A 20479-nucleotide genomic window follows, 5' to 3' on the forward strand; every position below is an offset into this window, starting at 1 on the left:
ATTGAAATAAGAAAACGAATTTGAAGAAAATGCATGTTTTATTCAAATGTTTTAATTTCAAATACATTTCGTACAATGCAATATCAGAATTTTAACTGTGATAGTAATGCAGTTCCATAAGAATGCATGTTTGATTGCATATAATGAACCCAATTTAATGGCAATTATACCGGTGCATACTGGGTGAACAAATTTAATTAAAAAAACATATATATAAAATGAAATTACATGACCCCTATGCTATATTTATAGATGCGCATCTCGTGTGCATCCACGTTGTGTTTGAAATGTAAACACAGAATGTTGTATTGGGGGGAAAATCTGTTCATGTATGTTTGAGACTGCCAGTGAAATCTGCATTGGAGTGATATAGCATTATAGGGACTAGCATGGTGATTACGTACTTTCTCATTTTTATGGGTGCTCGTGCATGCCATTTTTTGCTAAATCTTTGAAAAAATCGTTTGACACCTTAAATAATAGCTTAGCAAACGGTGACTCGCTACTCACAGTTCCAGCTAGAATAACACTCACAACATGTTTTTACCATGTAAATAAACATCCAAACAACAACGTTAACAGCAGCTCATTAATTGTTTCGCCAAAAGGCTACTGGAACTATTAGCTGTCTTAGCATACCATATATTCATTTCAGGGGCAATCTGAAAATATATATTTTCATTAATGCCATTATTATTATTTTTTAAGTCCTATTGACGTAAAACTAATTTCTCTTTAAATTGTTCTTAGACTGCAATTGACAAAATGTAAAAATTACATTTTGTAGAAATTAAAACTAAAATACTCCATAAAGCTCTATAATCTAAACAATTGTTATACTCCTTCAATGTCCCTTTTCAAGACAGACATAGATTAGATTTAAAACGAGAACTCAATAATTTTAATTTCAGAAAGGAGCATCCAGGGATCCGCGTGAGGTGGATAGAATGTCCCAAAGTGTAGTTTTGTTTCTGTTTTCTCGAGATGTACATCCAAGGAATAAGGCACCGAGACTCTGGATGCCTTTTTTGTATTCCGATGAAAAAGAAAGATAAATGTAACATCCATCACCGCGCAGCTCAATATTCTGTCCTTTTTTAAAATTAACAATATGATTCCCAATCCAGCATGACATAATCCAAACGGTAAAATTCGACCCACTCTCTGAACAATAACAGTTTGTTAATGTTTATATCACAGCTGAAAGATGGCAAAATGGAAGAGTAGAAATTGTGTTTTCTGCATTTCGTTGCCTCAGCCCACGTGTTAGTTAATTAGTGCCCTTTTAAGTGGCTCCCCATTGGATCCATTTAGCAAAGGTTGCAAAATAAGGAACAATACCGTTTAGTAAAATGTTGCAGACACCTACATTTTTGCCTTGTGCTTTCCTCCCACACCGTTGGTGATGCTCCCTATTCAAGCACCTAGAAGAAATGCATCTTTTTAAAGTTGCCTGTTTACAGCTGCCTGTGTATGGTGGAAGTCATAAATCTTACGTAGCCATAAACGACGGGGGTAGTGTCCTGAATAATAAAAATAGAGAGAGAGAAAGAAAGAAAGAGAGGGAGACGTGGTGTTTGGCTTAAGGAGAGAGAAGTAGAAATATCTCCTGAACACCTTCGTGCACCCCCCTCACCCCCTTCCATTTTGCTCTCTCTCCAGCATTCTTCCTCGTTTCCTTTTCGCGTTTTTCCATTCTGTCCTCAATCCTTAAATGATGATATGATGATAATTTGTTCTTTTTTTGTAGCCTCCGGTAAAAACAGAAGGAGCTCTGTCGTCTAGTTTTAACGTGCACGCGCCATCCATGATGCTCGCAGGAATTGTGTGACTCGACAGAGCTTCTTAATATATATGTGTATAGTATATATAAAAAACCTTTCTTTTTGGTGATTTGTTTTCACACCCTTCCCTCGGGTCTCAAGTCCGCCTGTTGTCTGTTCTCTTGTTCTTAGACCCCCACCCCATTGGCTTTTATATTTTGCGCCTAAGTTATTACACAAGTTGGGTGTGTTGGCAGGGATGTGATGAAATATTAACAATGCAGATAGAATGTTTTTTCTGCCTCAAGCTAGAAGCAAGCCGGAGCTGAGAACGTACTTCCTGGTAATTTAATATACACCGTTAGAGTAAGAGAGAGAGTCCTCTCTGCTATAGTTGCCTATTAAACAATGTAGAGCATAAAACCACACAAGTGAAGAGACTCGGGAAAAAAAAAACTCTTCAGCTTCCGTTATAGAGCTTTATCTTGTCCCGAGCGCCTGCAATTAGCATAAGTTTTCACTGGTGACGCTGTTTGATGGGGATTAACGCTTGCGCCTCTCAGATCCAGCCTGCTCCGTTATTTCCAATAGCTGGAAAGGCCTGGTGTTACATGCAATAATAGCCTAGCAAAGGCGAGCAAATAATACCAGCAGACCCCGGGCCCCGACATGAGACAGGGAGATGTTGCGGCGAATCGGGAGTCCACCTCGGATTATGTTGTTCAATTTTGCGCCGTGAGGAAAAGGCGAGCGGAGATTGAAGGCGAAATCTGAGGCCATTGTTATCTGCGAGCAGGGCGTACCAGTCGACAGGGCGGCCAGGAGCTGTGCTGCCTGTCCATTTGCAGCCCCCCTCGCATACCTCAGATCTTTCATGCTAGACCGTCTCCCCCTTTCGCGAGCCGAGGGGAATCGTCCAGCAGCGCCCGCACTCTGGCGCGGGGCAGCCGTGCTCGAGATACCCGGCGTTTGATGCGCGCTGTCTGGCTGGAATATCGAAACTGGTATGAGCTTTGGGCTTTCTTATTGATTGCAGCGTGGCTGAATGTGGAAAATATGATGCCTGGCCGCGCGTCTCTCATCAGAGGCTAAGGTAAGCTGGTCTGAAATAGGCTATCAGTTTGTGAATGGCGGTATGTGTGTCCTAGTGATTTATGACCGTATGACTCCAAACGCGGTTCAAGAAGAGTTCACAATGCTTTAAGCTTCCAATGAAGCTGGAGCGTGCTTTCCGTTACCTCTGAATAAATGCACTCCAGATTGTATTATCTACTGTAATTTTGGCTTTGCTACATAAAGGAAATCATTTCTGGGGGATGTTTGTTTTCATATATGGCTTTGGTAGAACAGCGTGCGATTCATTTTTTTGAGACTGATTTGGAGTTTTTTCGCGAGCAAATAGAATTCAGTGGTTCAACGTCAATATGAATTATTCAAATGATTTTAACGATTTCAGCTTCGATTGGCACCAAGGTGTATTTTTATTTGATATTGAATTTGCACGTTCTAGGCCTATTCTTTCCGAATGCAAAGACTGTGGGTGTCTCTAATCGAAATATTTACTTGATATATTTTGGGGTTACATGCAAGCTATGCTTTAGAAATGTACATATATGTCAGGTAGCTTATTTTCGAATAGCAAGTAGGCGCCCAAGCAATGTTATGTTGTTTTTGTTGACGTTTGGATTGGTCGTGCTCCTACTACGTCCTCTGTCGACTCCGTAATTGTGTTAGGGTTGGATCTACAGAAAAGTTGGTTATTGTGTTACCGTAACAAGAGGGCCAAGACATTACGTGTTCCATTTAATGGAACCGCGATATGATTTCATATCTATTATGCCTGCTTTTATACCCCCCTCTTCCTCTCCCCTGAACAATTCCTTAGAGTAAATAATTAGGATTCCGGCCGTCCTCTTCGAAGATAAATGACCGACATTTGTGACGTGTTGAGACTCAGTCGATGTCCAAAAGCTGTAGCTCACATTTACGCTTGGTACAACAGAAACACAAACCTCTCCTCAATATTTGCACTTTTCTTTTCTTAATAATAGAATATTAAGTGTAGGATTAAAAATGTATAATGCAGGGAAGTACATTTTATAATAAGTATTATCCTTTCGAGAAAGACAAATTCACCGACTATTCCAATTCATTTTAACAAAGGATTTTTTTCCCCCTTTATGAGTAAAGCTTCTAAAATAATGCATTTATGATCCATGAAGCTTATGATGTTGGTTCAAAATGTTATAGCAGCTTTCAATCGCTTTTCCTTTTGTTTTTAAACAAACAAATGAAAAAAAAAAACATACAGGCTACTGTTTTAGAACAATATAATAGCAGGATGATTAATTCAGATAGTATTTCAAAACCACATAAGATATTTGTGGAAACCTTTATTATTATTATTGTTATTATTAGTATTATTGGATAGACAGATGATAGATAGATAGATAGATAGATAGATAGATAGATAGATAGATAGATAGATAGATAGATAGATAGATAGATAGATAGAATTATTTAAAGCAGTATTATTCATTACTTGATCAAATTAGTAATTTTTCCTTCTATCTGTATTTTGTATTTATATTTGATTTTCGCAACGAAAACAGATAATTAAATTAAACCAATCACAAGACGCTAGACAGGGTTTATGTAAAACAGACGTTCGTTACATTGTGGCTTGTATATGTACGTTTCAAACGAAATAAAAGACAGCAATAAAACACTAATTTAGTCTAGTCATTTTAGTACATTATATATATAAGTATTTTTTAATTCCCAGCTCAGGCGTATAATTTATAACTATGGAGGAAGGACACGAAATAATGACAAAAATTGTACTAATATAAGATAAAAACAAAGGCCACAGGGTCGTCCTATAACACCTTACGCAATATATAGGCTTCCCCTTAGTCTTTTTAATAACATTTACTACCCAGGCGAGTGAGTGAGAATAAATGCCAGGTCTCTGTAAGCGTTTGAGTGATCGTTTTCGCCCGGTCCTCTCAGCAACCCCAGAGCCAAGCCTCGACGTCTTCAGCTTTTTAAAGGACTGGATTTGTCTATTTCGGTCCAGCGACCATTATTAATAACACCATCAGAAGCTTCCGGTGAAGCTTTCTCTATGCGTGCATAAAGGCCAGCAACAAAGTTTAAGAAACACAATGCTGGTTTGTCAGGTTTTAATGTTGCCCAAATACGTTTGTTTGAAACTGGAGAAAGCCCTCCAAAGATGGCCTTTGTGTCTGAGGCAAGAGCTCTCATATGTCTGCAGAGCTTGCCTGTATTGTCCATATTCATTTTTCTCTTTTAATACCCCTTTGTTGTCTTTTATTGTGCTTTTCCAGTCCTGTTTTAATTGAAAAAAAAAACCGTATAAAACATATAAAATGTTTTTAAACAATATAAGAAGCTCAGAATGGAGCCCTAGTGACAGCAGTTATCTACTTATAACATATATTGGCAGGTGATTTCTAGCATCTTAATTTTTTCACAATAGGAGAGTATTTATTTTATTTATTTGTTTATTTATTTCCCTAAATGCTTGCATATCAGTAAGAACAATGACCACAACACAAAACATTTATTTAAGGGACATAAGCAAGAGAAATCTGTAAGAATAAGTACAATTTAAATGACATGCAACAGAAACAGAAATTTTATTAAACAATGCAAATTAAATGTAGTCCTCCCGTTCTAACCCTTATGTGTGGTTTGTTATGATGTGCAAAAAGAGAGAGGAGGGGGGGGGGGGTGTGATAGAGAGAGAGAGAGAGAGAGCATCTGCAGGCTGCGTTGTGGGAACATGCTATTCATGTCATGGCGTCTTTCAGTGCAGTAAGATGGATTTACCTCGCACCCCTCTTATTATGTGCCTCTTATAACCTTTCAGGTCAGCTTTCAAGAGGCCATTGGAAAGAGACCGTCACGTGACATCTAGTGCCAATGTTCTTCCAGAAGGTCGTCAGGACCCTGGTAGCCGGTAACTCGATTTTTGGAAATGCAGAAAACGACCTACTACGACAACTCGACACTTTTCGGAGGATACTCGTACCAGGGGGCAAATGGTTTTGGCTATGATGCCCCGGCACCAATCTTCCAGAACTCAGCACATCTTGAGGGTGACTACCAAAGGTCTGCATGCTCCCTACAGTCGCTCGGCACCAGCGCACCCCCACAGCCTCAGCATGCCAAGACGAAAGAGCTTAATGGCAGCTGCATGCGGCCCAGTCTGCCACCTGAACACCCCCCACCCCCCCAGGTTTCCCCTCCTCAGAACGCTGTAAATGTTGCTGCCTCAAGTGCCACCCAGCAGCCAGGTGGTAGCAGTGGTGGTGGGGCTGGCAGCGGGGGCACAGCCAAATCGTCATCCAAGTCGTCCTCTCTGGCCACAAACCCAGCTCTCACAAAGCAAATCTTTCCTTGGATGAAGGAGTCACGTCAGAACACCAAGCAAAAAAACAGCTCCCCTAGTGCAAGCTCAGCTAACGGTGTGTTTACCAAACCACCTCTTCTCTTCTCTTCTGTTCTCTTCTATTTTCTCCTCATCTCATCCTTCTTGACCTAGACAGATGTTAGCCAACATTATTAGCTTGAAATGGGATACAATGTGGGTGGGACTAAATCAGTATTTTTCAGTTTTCAGTATTTTTAGTGAATGGATATTCACTATTTCAATTTATCGTTCAACCAAAATAAGTTTCAGAATTGTGATGATTATATGATTTTAGACTCTGAATATCTCAGACTGTAAAACCATCAGAAAAAAATAAAATAAAATTGTACACAGATTATTGTTCGGATTTTAGATAGCAGCAATGCCACATCACTTGTCATACATGATTATTGTTTCCAGATAACAGAAGATTTATCCCACAACCCTCTGAATCTGCTTGTAGAGGTTTCTATCGTCTTAATCCTTCCTGTAAACCATTCAAAAGACAAACCATGTAGCAAACACACTGTTGCCTAGTACACAGTATGAATCTGGCCCTGGGCTTTAGTTGTAATGTGATTTACATACACAAGGTCAATGTTAGGGCATGTGTCTCTTAATAAATGCCAAAGTTATGAAGTGTTGACAACCAATATCAGGGGGATAAGTTTTTCATGGCCAGCTTTATTAGTGGGAACGATGCATTCAATTTCCGTGTGGAGTAATTATGTTTTATTTCATTCTCACCCCAGCGGAGAGCAGCGGTGGTGAGAAAAGCCCTCCGGGTTCTGCAGCTTCCAAGAGAGCACGCACTGCTTACACCAGCGCTCAGCTGGTGGAGCTCGAGAAGGAGTTTCACTTCAACCGATACCTGTGCCGGCCGAGGCGCGTGGAGATGGCCAATCTGCTCAACCTTAGCGAGCGGCAGATCAAGATTTGGTTCCAGAACAGGAGGATGAAGTACAAGAAGGATCAAAAGTTGAAAGGCATTGGCTCGTCCTCAGGGGGGCCATCCCCCACAGGAAGCCCACCTCTCCCAATGCAGTCCTCAGCTGGTTTCATGAACTCTATGCACTCAATGGGCAGTTATGATGCTCCCTCCCCACCATCTTTTAACAAGCCCCATCAAAATGCATACGCCATGTCAACAGCCTATCAGAACCCAATGAAAGGTTGCCCACCCCAACAGAAGTATGGAAACACTGCACCGGATTATGACCCACACGGGCTACAGGGTAACAGTGGCACCTATGGGACACCAAACATGCAGGGTAGCCCCGTGTATGTGGGAGGTAGCTATGTTGATGCCATGCCTGCCACTGGGCCTTCTATGTATGGCCTCAATCACCTACCACACCACCAGTCGGCAAGCATGGACTACAACGGTGCCACACAGATGTCGGCGAACCAGCACCATGGACCTTGTGACCCACATCCGTCATACACGGATCTGTCTGCGCACCATCCTTCTCAGGGTAGAATCCAAGAAGCACCCAAGTTGACTCATCTGTAGCAGGTTTGGACAAAAAAATTAAAATAAAAAACAGAAAAAAAGAAAGAAAAAATGGAAGACAAAACGAAACAGACTAACCCATGGGGCGATGCAATGGGGTTGAAAAAGATGATCCAGTGGTTTCTTGCCATGACTAGAACACCGGTTTGTGTCAATGTTGTCCTTCCGTTCATAAGCGAACACACCTGAATTTAGTATCCATAGGTCTGAATACCCCTTTAAATGATACACTCCATGAAAAGTGGCTAGTTTATGCCAAGGAATAGACTGTCTAGCTGTATGACCTCATTACATCATCCTAAATGTTTGTGTATTTCTTCAGCATTATTGCTGCATTCTTCGCAATTTGGAGGGCGGTACAGTATATCTTAAATTTACTGGTGCAAGAAAACCACTGGATTGTTTTCGTCCACCACCCTTATTTCACATACCTCCTTTTTTAAACGTCTAAAAAAACCAGTCGATTTTTTTTTTATTTTTATTTTTATTAACTTGTTCCCAAAACAGCAGTTGACTGGCACGGTGTCTTTAGCAAGGTACCGTGATCAAGATATTCATCTCTTTTAAGTCCATTTTACACTATGCTACCTGTCACTATTAATGATAAGTGAATAAAATTTTGTTATGGCTTTGACACAGGGTAAAAGAGAAGAGTTGAGAATAATAGTAAATTAAAGTTCATTCCCTCTTTCACAACTCGCTGCCCCTCCCTCTTCCTCATACTCCTTCCCCAGTTCTTTATCTTTCTCAATCTTTGGGTTCGCCTACATTAGTCCAAACTAATAAGAAAGGCCCACATTTTCTCATATCTTGACTTAACGTGGAAACAGGGTATATCTGAACAAAAATGCATGTCCGGGAAACCAAGCTAGGGCGCAGACGTCTTTGTTTACGCCTAATGCTCTCTCGTCTGGACATCATTGTTGCACTTAGAGTTTACATTTAATGGGTGAGGAAGAAAAGTAAATCTTATTTTGAATCGGAAGACCTTCAATCAGCGTCTTTCGCTAAGTGTGTTCAAGTGAACATTCATAAATATATATTTATTTGTTATAGCCAGTTTAAATACTTTCTTTTTGTATTATTTATCCCCATGTATTTATATCGATAAAAAATGTACTTTTTTAGTATCTACCTGTTATAAAAAAAGACGCTGTGTTCTTGTCATTGTAACAAATTAATTTTTAGTTCTTGTATTTTAGAGATATGTAGGTTTATGTTACCCTTGTATAAATAATGTCTTGACTTGTACAGGGGGCGTAAGAACGGAATCAAACCGTTCCCACATAGTCGAGATTTAGACGAAATATAGCGAAACATTTTGAGAACTTCATTTGTCCTTTGTAACTACTTTTATTTCCTTGTTAAGAGTTGGTTGTTGAACAATTCTTTAATAAAATGTTATGTTATTCATTTCCACTCTAAAAGTTCATGAGTTTACTCAAACGAATACTGGCAAAGACTGAAGGGGTGGGGGTGGGGATCTCCGAGGCCTGTGAAAGAGCCCTGGAGGCCGAGCCTGCAATGGTCACGTGAAGGGAGTCCAATAAAATCGTCGAACACTCATAACTGGTTATGGAATTAAAACAAATGATTACAAATAATCCCAAGTTTAAAGAAGAAAAGTACAGATAACTAAGCATATTTTGCATATTGGATCTCGAGCGATTATTGAACCAAAAAAAAAAAAAAGAAAATAAAACTTCCTGTCTGTGCTCATTTATTTAACGACAGATTTGATTTCAAGCATGTCGAGGCTTTAGACAAATGTAGACAATGGAATTAGGAACCGCGTGAATACAAAATAAATCAATAAAATATTACAACAGTGATCATTTCCGTGGCATGCACAAAAACCCAACGCGGCGATAAGCGGTTTGCGATCAACTGATTTCTCAACATTGATTAAACGTTTTAGACTATTACATACATCATTTAGATATACTACCTTAATGTGTCTAAATATCTCATAAAAACACATCAAAGCTTTTATCAGAATAAAAAAATGGCATAAGAAGCAAGCTCTTGTATTTTAAATGAATACACAGAAAATACAGTCACATTTGGAGGCATAGCCTGTACGAACGTAAGGTATCAAACAGTCAAATATTCTAACCTTTTCTTGCATTTTAGATAGATAGATAGATAGATAGATAGATAGATAGATAGATAGATAGATAGATAGATAGATAATCACAACATAGTAAGAAATTCATTAAAAACCGCTGTCCTCGGATGATATAAATCCCTTTAAGCATTTAAAATGGTTGTTCATTTCGTCCCAGAATGTCATCATTATTTTCCAGCGGGAAAAAAGCATCACTTGACAATTGTTTATGCTAGTACTGTCCGAAATCGAAACATAAAAACACACAAACAATAAATAAAAAGAGAGATTATCACTGGGTCCCAGTCCCTCGCAGTAAACTCCGTTCTGTTGTGAAGGAAGGCCTTGTTTTAAAAGGCCTTTCCGAAGTGCCCACGGCCTACGGATTGCTTTGTATTTCCTTTAAAATTCCCAGACACCCACACAGGGTTATAGCCTATCTGTTTCCACTGTTCTTTAAGACGAGAAGAACGAGGAAAGGAAGGCATCCGAACTGCTGTGAAGTCCGTTTCAGATTACAGCTGGCTGCAACACCATTTAGTTTTAATCATATCGATGCGACTGGCCAATAGAATTTAATCCAATGCAAAAAAAAAAAAAAAAAAAAAAATCTGGAAAATAAAAAAAAATAAAAATCCACAAATCTATGAGTGAATAATGGGGGTTTTCTTTGTTGTGATCTTCGAGGAAAAGGCGAATTCTTGAGGGTGGCTGCTGTCAAGCGCTTTGCCGGGGAAAAGATTGATCACCCTTGCTGCCTCTCTACTCCTGCTCTAAAAATATCTACCCCCTTTTCCCATTCGTTTTCAAATTGGACGCTTAAACTAAACTTGCTAAGTTTTTCATTAACTAACATTATATTGTTGCTTTTTTTCGTCCAATGTGCAATAGAATTTCAAGTCAACATAAATAATTTCCATTAGTAAACGCGACCTCAGGATGAACTTTTGGTTGTTGTCACAGTCAACAAATGTTTCATACACACACATTGCTAAGCGGTATTATACTCCCCATGTACACCTTCATTTTAAGAAATAAGCACAATATTTATGAAAACATTATTTGGCAATTATCTTACTTGCAAACTTACGCTCTTTAATGTCCCAGTTTTCAGCAATTCTTCAGAGGCTGTGAAATAATAAGAAAATAATGATAATTTAAGGTTAACCCCAAAATAATTTATTTGTAGCCTATCGTAATGGCTAAAAAATGGCTACTCGGTAAATGTGGCAGACAATCTCACCATCACTCTTTTACATCCTTATTTATGTGCTTGATAAAAAAAAATATTTCAAGAACTACATCTCTTGTCTGTTAGTCTTGTCAAAACTTTTAAGATTAATGACCCTTGGTTGTAAATACTCAAGAAGCCATATTGTGGATGTGCTTATCAGGCAAGGCCTGTGAATTACATCACCGGTAGTTCTGAATTTGGATTGTTATTGTCTAACATAAGAGGCCCGCGCTTTACCCCTCACGACAAAAACAGTAGCCTACTGTCCGATCACATGGCAGCCGAGAGCATTTTTTTATTATCATTTCGTTCATATTATAATATGGGCTACTGAATTACAATATCCAGTAGTATTTTTATTTTTTTTTATCAATTCAGACAAATATTGCTTTCTTTTGCCACCAGGCCCCGAGTTTCGATTGGCTGTGATGAGTCATGTGACCAGGAATTGGCTGCAATTTCTCCCATAGTCTTCAGTTTAGTAGACCCTGGTCCCCATACGCTAGTAATATCACCAATATACACAATTATTAAAGCCCGCAAATGCCGTCATAGCAGGAACGCAAAATAAATCCTAGTTTTTTGGATGTTATTTTTTGCGTATGTTGGTGTCGCTGGACGCCCTTTTTGCCCAGGCGAAGCGATGAATTTTGAATTTGAGAGGGAGATTGGGTTCATCAACAGCCAGCCTTCCCTTGCAGAGTGCCTGACGTCTTTCCCCGCTGTCCTGGAGTCATTTCAAACTTCATCAATCAAGGACTCGACAGCAATTCCACCTCCTTTCGAGCACACCATCCCTAGTCTGAGTCCCTGCACAGGCAACCAGGCGCGACCGAGGAGCCAAAAGCGAACATCCTCCAATGGCCTCCAGCTCCGGACACAAACAACACCGCCGACGCAGCACCAGCAAGGCCCGGTGCCACTGTCGGGCTGCGCGCCCCTGGCTCACGAGTTCCCATGGATGAAAGAGAAAAAATCTTCGAAGAAGTGCCCCAAGCCCGGAGCCACTGCTGCTGCTGCTGCAGCAGTAGCAGCCTCCCCATCTCAGGCATCCTCCGGATACACAATCGCTGGACTGGAGTCCCCGACAGGTACGTTTATCAACGCATTTGTTGTGCATTTTGGACATTTCCCGATAATGATTTGTGACTCGATATGAAGTCAATGTAGCTAAATCTCTAAAGAATTTAATTATCGGTTGTTATTATAACCTTATTACAGTTTGATTTCAAATCCTTCGATTTTTTACGCCATTAAAAAAAGCCCTTTTTAAATTGTTCTTTGTCCTATTTGTATGTGATGGACGGCATAACCTTGCTTTAGATATATTTGTATTCGAGCTCTCTGTATCTAGGGATAATATTTAGGGATAATTGTGTAATTTCATCTCATGTTTATGTGTCAAGCACCATTAAGCATGCATGATTGTTGTGCAATCATATATATATTTAAAATCCCGTTCCAGTAATGTATTTAAAAAATAAATAAAAAGGCACCCCTCCCCCATTTCTTATCAAAACTATGCACATTCTGAAAGATTACTTGGCATCCTGCAGATAGTAGATCTTGATCTATAATAACGATTTAATCGCAATTGATGTCAGCTGAGGCTCGATATTTATTCATAACCTTGTTTCATGGCTTGGGGAGCCATTTTGGATATGAGTATATATAGTGAAAGCTGTGGAACGCTACAAAATATGGGGCTTGTACACCACGCTGGTCTATTACCACAAGACATGCCTAACCATTTGCAGTCGACAAGCCCAAACCACAGGGCTGTTCTGCACTGGGGTTTTATTGTCATCTGGACAGTTTCTCTTATGAAGTTCGATGACTTCGCCTTTAGTATAGGACTTATTTCTGTCTTGATTCTTGCAGAGGCTCAAGGTGGACTGGATAACGGCAGCGGCTCACGGAGGCTGAGGACCGCATACACCAACACGCAGCTACTTGAACTGGAGAAGGAGTTTCACTTTAACAAATACCTCTGTCGGCCCCGGCGCGTTGAAATAGCAGCACTTTTGGATCTAACCGAGCGCCAGGTCAAAGTGTGGTTTCAGAATCGACGCATGAAACACAAAAGGCAAACTACGCACCACCGGGACGGGCAAGAGGGCGAGCCCGGCGGTTTCGAGCTCCTGGAGGGAGCCGACGATGCTTCACCGTATTCGAGCCAATCACTGGAAGTATCTGGCTCTGGTTCAGCAGCAACCTCCGAGAGTGAGACGTGCACGACAACTGCCTCCTACACGAACAGTGCGGACAAAAGCCAGCCCACGCCTAAAGAGGGCCAGGCGAACCAGTCGGAGCCTGCATCTGTTCCTGACACAGCGGTTCACTCCCCCCCGTATTCAACGCCTACTGCAGATAACCCCGGCACAATGGCTGAGGGCCGAGCGACTGGGCCGGAGCATGCGTTCACAGAGCCGCAGGATGCCACCTCTCTACCCGATTTGAATTTCTTTTCGACGGACCCCTGCCTACAGATCTCGGACGCTTTATCGCCGAGTTTGCAGAGCTCCCTGGACAGTCCCGTTGACTTCTCCGAGGAAGATTTTGACTTGTTTACGAGCACCCTTTGTACTATAGATTTGCAGCATTTACAGTTCTGAACAATTATGACATCAAAATGCATACAAGAACAATCGAACTCCTTCTTATTGCAGTGTCACGAATGCTTTTCGACCGCAACATTCCTATAATAAGACATTTAAAAAAAGTGAAAAGAGATCTACCTAAACAGTTTTAAAAAATGGCATGAAACAATGCCTAAAAGGAAATAAATTGTCCTTTATTTTGAAAATACGATGATGTAATCTTTTTTGAATACACATCGGGATGGCCCCTGTCGAAGTTTCAGGTATTTTATTGCCTTTTAATTCTCGGATTTTAGTTCATGTCGACTAACAGATGAATGGTTGCGGACTTTTTCAGTGAAACTCAATCATTGGAATCTCAGGAATTGTGTCAGGCAGAAGTGTAGTTGAACTGCTTTTAAGAATTCTCCCGAGGCGGGCGTTGTCCCTACTGAATAATTTTAGAACTAGTTTATTTATTGAGATTCTTTAATAGTAAATTTCAAATTTATTTATTGTACGTTATTTTCATAGTTGAAATAAAAAATAAAACATGGTGAAGTGAGTGTGATTTGATTCTGTAAGCTTTAATTAATTATTTCATTAAGAAGGTTTAATATTTTAATATAGCTAGATAAATCAAGACGATATTTTTATTATATGCTCTTTCTCCTTGGTATTGAAATTCAGTCCGCAGTTAAAGTTAATGTTGGAGGAACATTATAAAGAGTATATGCAAAGTTTATTCTTATAATACTAATTATTATTATTATGCTATCGTTATATTGTGATTGATGATATTCTATGTTTTTAATACTCGTACAAGAAAGAGGTGGGAACTTCATGCGCTCAGGAAACAAATAATAAGCAAGTAAACGAGTACAAATTCGAAATACATTTTTAAAATAAGCAATAAATCAACGAATCTTTTTAAACAATGCAGAACGAACAGAGGCTATCATGAATTTTTTAACGAAAAAGGAAAACAATATATTCTTCACAAAATCGTCTGTGTTCCATGACATTACAGGTACAAGGCAGCAGCACGGATAATATTTATTTTAGATGGATGTTTAAACGAGCATTAAAAAAAAGTCTCGGGTTAATCTGCAGGAGGGTCAAGCTTGACTGGGCTGTGGGCTCCCATGGCTGCACGCGCCCTGATGCAAAATGGCGCTCGAAACACAATGAAGGATATGAACAATAAAGCGGCAGCCATTATAGATAGTTTAGACTGCAGCTGCGAGCGGGATGCTGCGATCTGAATCGTTATTATAAAAAAAAAAAAAAAAAAAAAAATCAATTTAGACAGAGTTAAAACAACGATTCTTTTATAATAATAATAATAATTTTTTAAATATCTTGTAAATATTAGACAACTTATGTAATTGCTGGATCTGAGCCTTTATGGAGGAGATCATCTTACAATGATATGGTGGTTAAAACTACTAGTAGCCAACTATAACTAATAATAACAATAATTATTATTTTGACATCCCTATTTTAAATTAATATCAGACTTTGATAGTAATACAATAAAACACTTTATATTGTACAAATTATTTTTGCCTAAATAATGTTTTTGTTGTTCCTATTTGTCTTTGACCCAGAGAGAACGTAGGCCTAGATAATGTTTCCATCACCCAGGTCAGACTTCTGTTATCTCTCTGTTATGAGATGGAAGCAGCAAGTAAAACAACATTTGAAATATTTGAATAGGTCTTTGCTTGGTTTACAGGAGCAGTGCCAGTAAATTACCCCTGCATACGTTGAACAGGTGCTCTGCTCATATTTCTGAAAAGGTGGATCTGGTCACAGTAGCACTATGGCTGCTAGGAGTTTAATGCTATATGTTTACAAGAGCCACACACTGAATTCATACACTCACCTGCATTCATCAGAACTAAGGACAACTGAATGATATCCAATCTCAATCAAAAGCTTAGGTTTGCTGTTGTATTAAGTGTGAAATACAGATGGATGAATAAAATGACAGATGTCTCTTGTGCTGCTGAATAGAAAGGCGTGTGATTTTAGCCAGCTGGCTGGCATTTATCCCTAAATTCCAGTGTCCATTTCAAGTCATCAAGTTTTATTTCCAGTATTTAGTTTTGGTTTAAGTCCTGGTTTGGGATTTCTTAACTTCCTCATGCAAGCATATACAGCACTGTTCACACTCCCATTTCAGACATCTGCCATACTGTTGTTTAATTCACCTGAGACAGGTGAGAGAGATTTACATATCAACATTACATATCTCCAAACATGATAAACAACATCTTCCCTGCCCTGAGGCCCTACAAGCTTGGCAAATATTAACACTCTAGTGGTGATTTTCCCCCCATTAGCCTGATAATTTGAGGTGTGGCTGGGCCAAGTTTTATCTCAGTCCTGAGCTTTGCTTGGTGGCCTGCCAGCTCGTATTTATCAGTACAGCTCTCTTTCTGTTTATATATTTTGCAGAGCGCAGTACTTAGGGACAGCAAAATCTAAAATAAGGAGAGGTGTGGTGGCATAGGGATTTTCTCACATGAGAAAATGGGCCAATGTTTACAGTGGTGCATCCTGGGTAATGTTATGCCTGAAGCAGTGGTGGGACAAGCCAAGATTGAAGTGGAAATGTCTCCTGCCCTATTTCAGTCAAACCACCATGAAGGCTCAGTTTAATCACTGAAGTGCTAGGAAACCAAAGTACTTTGTCATTGGACAACAACAATAACAATGGTAACAGCAAAACATTATCTTAGCTTATTTTAGAATGGCCCTATAAGACTTTACGGTTAGCAGTGTCAACACATGGTATTGGATTATGAGCTCTGTAAACAGCTCCCTTTGTAATAACTCTTGTAATCATTTGTTTAGCAAAGACTCTTTGTTCATAAAAGCCTGTGACTACAGAGCTACTGGTCATATGCTTATCAAATGAAGCATTATAGCAAACGTGGATCAAAACGGTAACTGGCAATTTAGAAAGAAGCCCAAAGATGTTAATGCAACAACACCACTTAGATGCACCACTTTGTGCTCTGAAAACAGAGTGATTACAATGCCAGCTGAAACCTCTCCTGTGAAATTTCATAACGTGAAACATTTCATAGCTTGTGCAATTCAATTTGCAGAACATGTTCAGCATGTAGCCTTAGCATATTTTACCGAAAAACAAGACGCATCAGTTTCACATTAAGCCTCTATTTTTCAAACATTAAGAAAGTTTATGTGAACTGAAAAAGAGAGAAAAAAAAAAGGGAACAGGATATTTTCACATATATGGAAATTTCAAATGCATTTAGATCTGATAATCATTATATAACTTTTGATAAAGTCATCATAAAGAGATATTATAAAGTTTGGGTCTCTCTATGAAATCTTTTCTATATGTAAACAATACTGACAAACAGTAAAAGGAAAGTGCATGTAGAAAACTATAAAAACTGAAAACGAAGCCTTTGTGGCAAGTTTGCAAAGGAACACAAACCTAATTATAGCATTAGCCATTTAGCTATCTGCTAATTACTGCAACTCCCTAAAGGAAACAAAATAGGTGGGGAGCTGACAATGGCAGGTATATAAAGGGATGGCCAAAGAACAGGTCAACAATACAAATTATAATCCAAAAACTCAATAATTTACATAATCATTATATGATCACATCATTGCTCACATATGCTGTTTTGACAGCGCTGAACCTTGAAGAGACAGTTCAACTCATAAATGAAAATTTACTCCCACTCAAGTTGTTCCAAACCTGTAAGAATTTCTTTCTTCTGATGAACACAAAAGAAGATATTTTAAAGAAAGTGTGTAATCAAAAAAGGTATGGTCCCCAATGACTTCCATAGTATTAGTGGAAGTCACTGGGAACCAACATCTGTTTGGTTTATGATGCTTAGGTTTAAGGGTGGATCTTCATGCTTACTCTCTTTAAGAAATATATGTTTTCAATATTAATCCAATTGTAAGAACTTTCTTCCGAGATCGGAAGCAAAAAAATTATAACTTCAGGCCGAGCTAGAAAAGTCTGTGATAGACATAGCTTGCAGCATTCATTGCTTTTCACCGTTTACACAATGAAAATAAAAGTAATCCCTTGGTATGTTAACATTAGCAGTATGCCAAGAAAGCTTGCTGCAAGTATGGTATACGTTTCAAAATGTTTTCTAAAGACAGCGACAGCTGGTGATGCACAAAGAATGGGGCAGCCTGTATATTGGCTCAAGACCTTGCATGTCTTTCTGCACCGATTGAAAAAAAACCCCACCATGTTGAATATAAAATGGATTTTGACTCTGATATGCTTGCAAGGTTTTAATATGGGAGAACTCTTTTGGTTTCTGATTTTTGCTGAATCAAGTTCATTGATGTTAGTTCACCCGAATTGTTAATGAACAGAACTCTTAATTTGATTAAAAAGACTCAAATGTTAAGTTTCCTTTCAATCTAAAAGTTAAAAAAAAAAACACAAGAAGGAATAAAGTCCCTGGGTGTAAAAATGACAAAAGAATTTGGAGAGCAGCATGATATATCAGAATCAGAAACAGGTGAAAGTATATGAGGTTTTGCATGCTTGAAGCAAACCCTTCACAGCTGTCCATATCTTCTCAGAGGGTGAGGGGGCATTCACTAACACTTGTACAGTATCTAACAGCAACACATTTTACCCTTAACCCCTGCCAACAAGAGAATGTGCTGACAATACTTTGGAGCAATCATGCTCTGTTCTGCTGCCATAGTAGACAAGATGACAGCTTCAAGTCACCCAAAAACGTAATGTATCCACTGACATTCCATTGCAGGCTTGAAGAGCAAAGCAGGTGTGTAGCCTACTACATGGTATCAGTCTTTGCACTGATTTACATTAAGCCTAAGAGCCAGTTGTCCATTGATTTTTGTAATAAGGATCTTAGGTTTAACTGTATATGAATGCAGGGTTTCCCATACATTGGTTTATTTGTGGCGGTCTGCCACAATATCAACACTGACCGCCAGGGACGTAGCTGGGGTTAGCAGAGCAGGTTGTACCAGTGGGCCCTGTTTGAAATTGTTAATTTTTTTTGTTCTATTTATATATTTGTGCTATTTACACAATGTTTACGTTTTTCAAGTTTGTACGTGTCCAGGTACAGACACTGAATAATCAAATGTAAAATAGCACTGCACAGTATTCACTGTAAAAATTACATTTACAGTCAAACCAAAATATATTCAGACAGCTTCAACATTTCTCACATTATCACAGTTTATTTGCTATAGTTTAGAAATTGGTAATAAAGCATGAAAAGAACTCAAGAGCTGAACTGTGTCAGGACAAATTAATCTTAATAATGTCAGATAACTTTGATAGAAAAGATGGATTACAATCAATCAAAACTAAAGACATCTGCTAGTATGACAATATTTACTATCAATTATCAATACTTTGTTGACCAATTACCAAGCAATGCTTACTTTTGTTCAGTCTGTGAAAAGTCCATATTAGCAAATTAAAGACAAAAGGGGGAAAAATGTTTAAACAAAACAGGGACAGATCAAAGTGTCTAAATAACTTTTGCTGTTTTTTTACTGGTAGTCCACTGTATGAAGAATTTTTGGGTATAATATAATAACGAGTTATTTTATATCAATGTATTTTTGAAGGGAACCGATTGTCTTCAGAAAAGAAGACACGTCTGCTGGAAAGTGCAAGTCTGCTGGAAACACTGGAATGTACAAAGAAAATGGAAAATATTTGATATTGCAGCTGGTCACTGTTGTTAAAACAAGTTTACAACTAAATTAAAATGACCCTGTAGTATGACAAATGATTATGAAAATATAAATAAATTCCTTGTAAAATGTATTTGTTTTGTCTATTAATATAGCTAAAAAACTGCATTTTATATATATATATATATATATATATATATATATATATATATATATATATATATATATATATATATATATATATATATACATGGTATCAAGATCAAGATCAAGATCAAGATCAAGATCAAGATCATGGTATCAAGATCAAATTAGAATGATTTCTGAAGAATCATGTGACACTGAAGACTGGAGTAATTATGCTGAAAATTTAGCGTTGCCATCACAGAAATAAATATATTCTAAAAATATATTCAAATAGAAAAGAGTTATTTTAAATGATAATAACACTTCACAATATTACTGTTTTTACAAAATTTGGGGCCAAATGCAGGTCTGGTAAACTAGATCCCTTGTGAAGACCTCGTCAACTATAGATGGCCTTTGGGACAAGACCACAGGAACCAGACAAGTCCTCTGCACAATGTGACCTGTGTTTCAGCCTGGAATTAAACCACACCATGCTAGTTTTTTCTCCATTTCTGTCACCGATGGAGTTTTGGTTTCTTGCCACTGTCGCCTTTGGTCAGCTTAGTTAATTTCTGCAGATATTGTTGCCTTGATTGCATTGAAAGAGAGCTGAACTGGATGATATCATCACTGAATCATCCATGAATTGACTTTAACTGAAAACTTTACTTTGTTATTGTCCTCTTGCATTATTGACAAACTGTTTTCATATCTGTAAAGCTGCTTTAACATAATCTGTATTGCATAAAGTGCTAATAAAAGTGACTTGACTATATTTATAGTAAATCTCTGCAAATCTCTCTCTTTTTTTTTTTAGCTTCGGCTGAATTAATGCAATTTTCAGTCTCTTCTTAAAAGTAGGAGATGGAATATCCACTCAGAGAGTGCCTATCATATTTCATGGCTTTCTGTGCAGACAGCCAACCAATACAGTAAAGAGGTAATGAACAACATATAGAATGTCAAGCTTGGAATAGAAGCAGAGTGCTTTAGCCCACAGTGAATACAGTATA

At 38.5% G+C, this 20479-nt stretch overlaps 2 protein-coding genes across 10 annotated transcripts in view; both read left to right on the forward strand.

Moving 5' to 3' along the window:
- The window catches only part of LOC113044492 (homeobox protein Hox-B3a-like), a 50714-nt gene extending 41931 nt beyond the window's left edge, over positions 1 to 8783 (forward strand). For 8 of the 9 annotated variants that reach the window (XM_026204549.1, XM_026204540.1, XM_026204557.1 and 5 more), the window contains 2 exons: positions 5659 to 6256; positions 6954 to 8783. In XM_026204549.1, coding sequence (XP_026060334.1) covers positions 5767 to 6256; positions 6954 to 7714 — 1251 coding nt within the window. In that variant the 5' untranslated portion in view covers positions 5659 to 5766 and the 3' untranslated portion in view covers positions 7715 to 8783. Of the gene's footprint in view, positions 1 to 54; positions 2857 to 5658; positions 6257 to 6953 lie in introns of those variants that run through there. The other variant, XM_026204607.1, reaches the window with a different exon arrangement.
- A 766-nt stretch (positions 8784 to 9549) lies between these two features.
- Positions 9550 to 13876, forward strand: LOC113044536 (homeobox protein Hox-B2a). Its single transcript, XM_026204619.1, has 2 exons — positions 9550 to 12146; positions 12937 to 13876. The coding sequence occupies exons 1-2, from the start codon at positions 11642 to 11644 to the stop codon at positions 13668 to 13670; spliced, it is 1239 nt and encodes a 412-aa protein (XP_026060404.1). The 5' UTR covers positions 9550 to 11641; the 3' UTR covers positions 13671 to 13876.
- The last annotated feature ends 6603 nt before the right edge of the window (positions 13877 to 20479 follow it).

The sequence above is a fragment of the Carassius auratus genome, chromosome 3 (genome assembly GCF_003368295.1).
Source record: "Carassius auratus strain Wakin chromosome 3, ASM336829v1, whole genome shotgun sequence".
Lineage (NCBI taxonomy): Eukaryota > Metazoa > Chordata > Actinopteri > Cypriniformes > Cyprinidae > Carassius > Carassius auratus.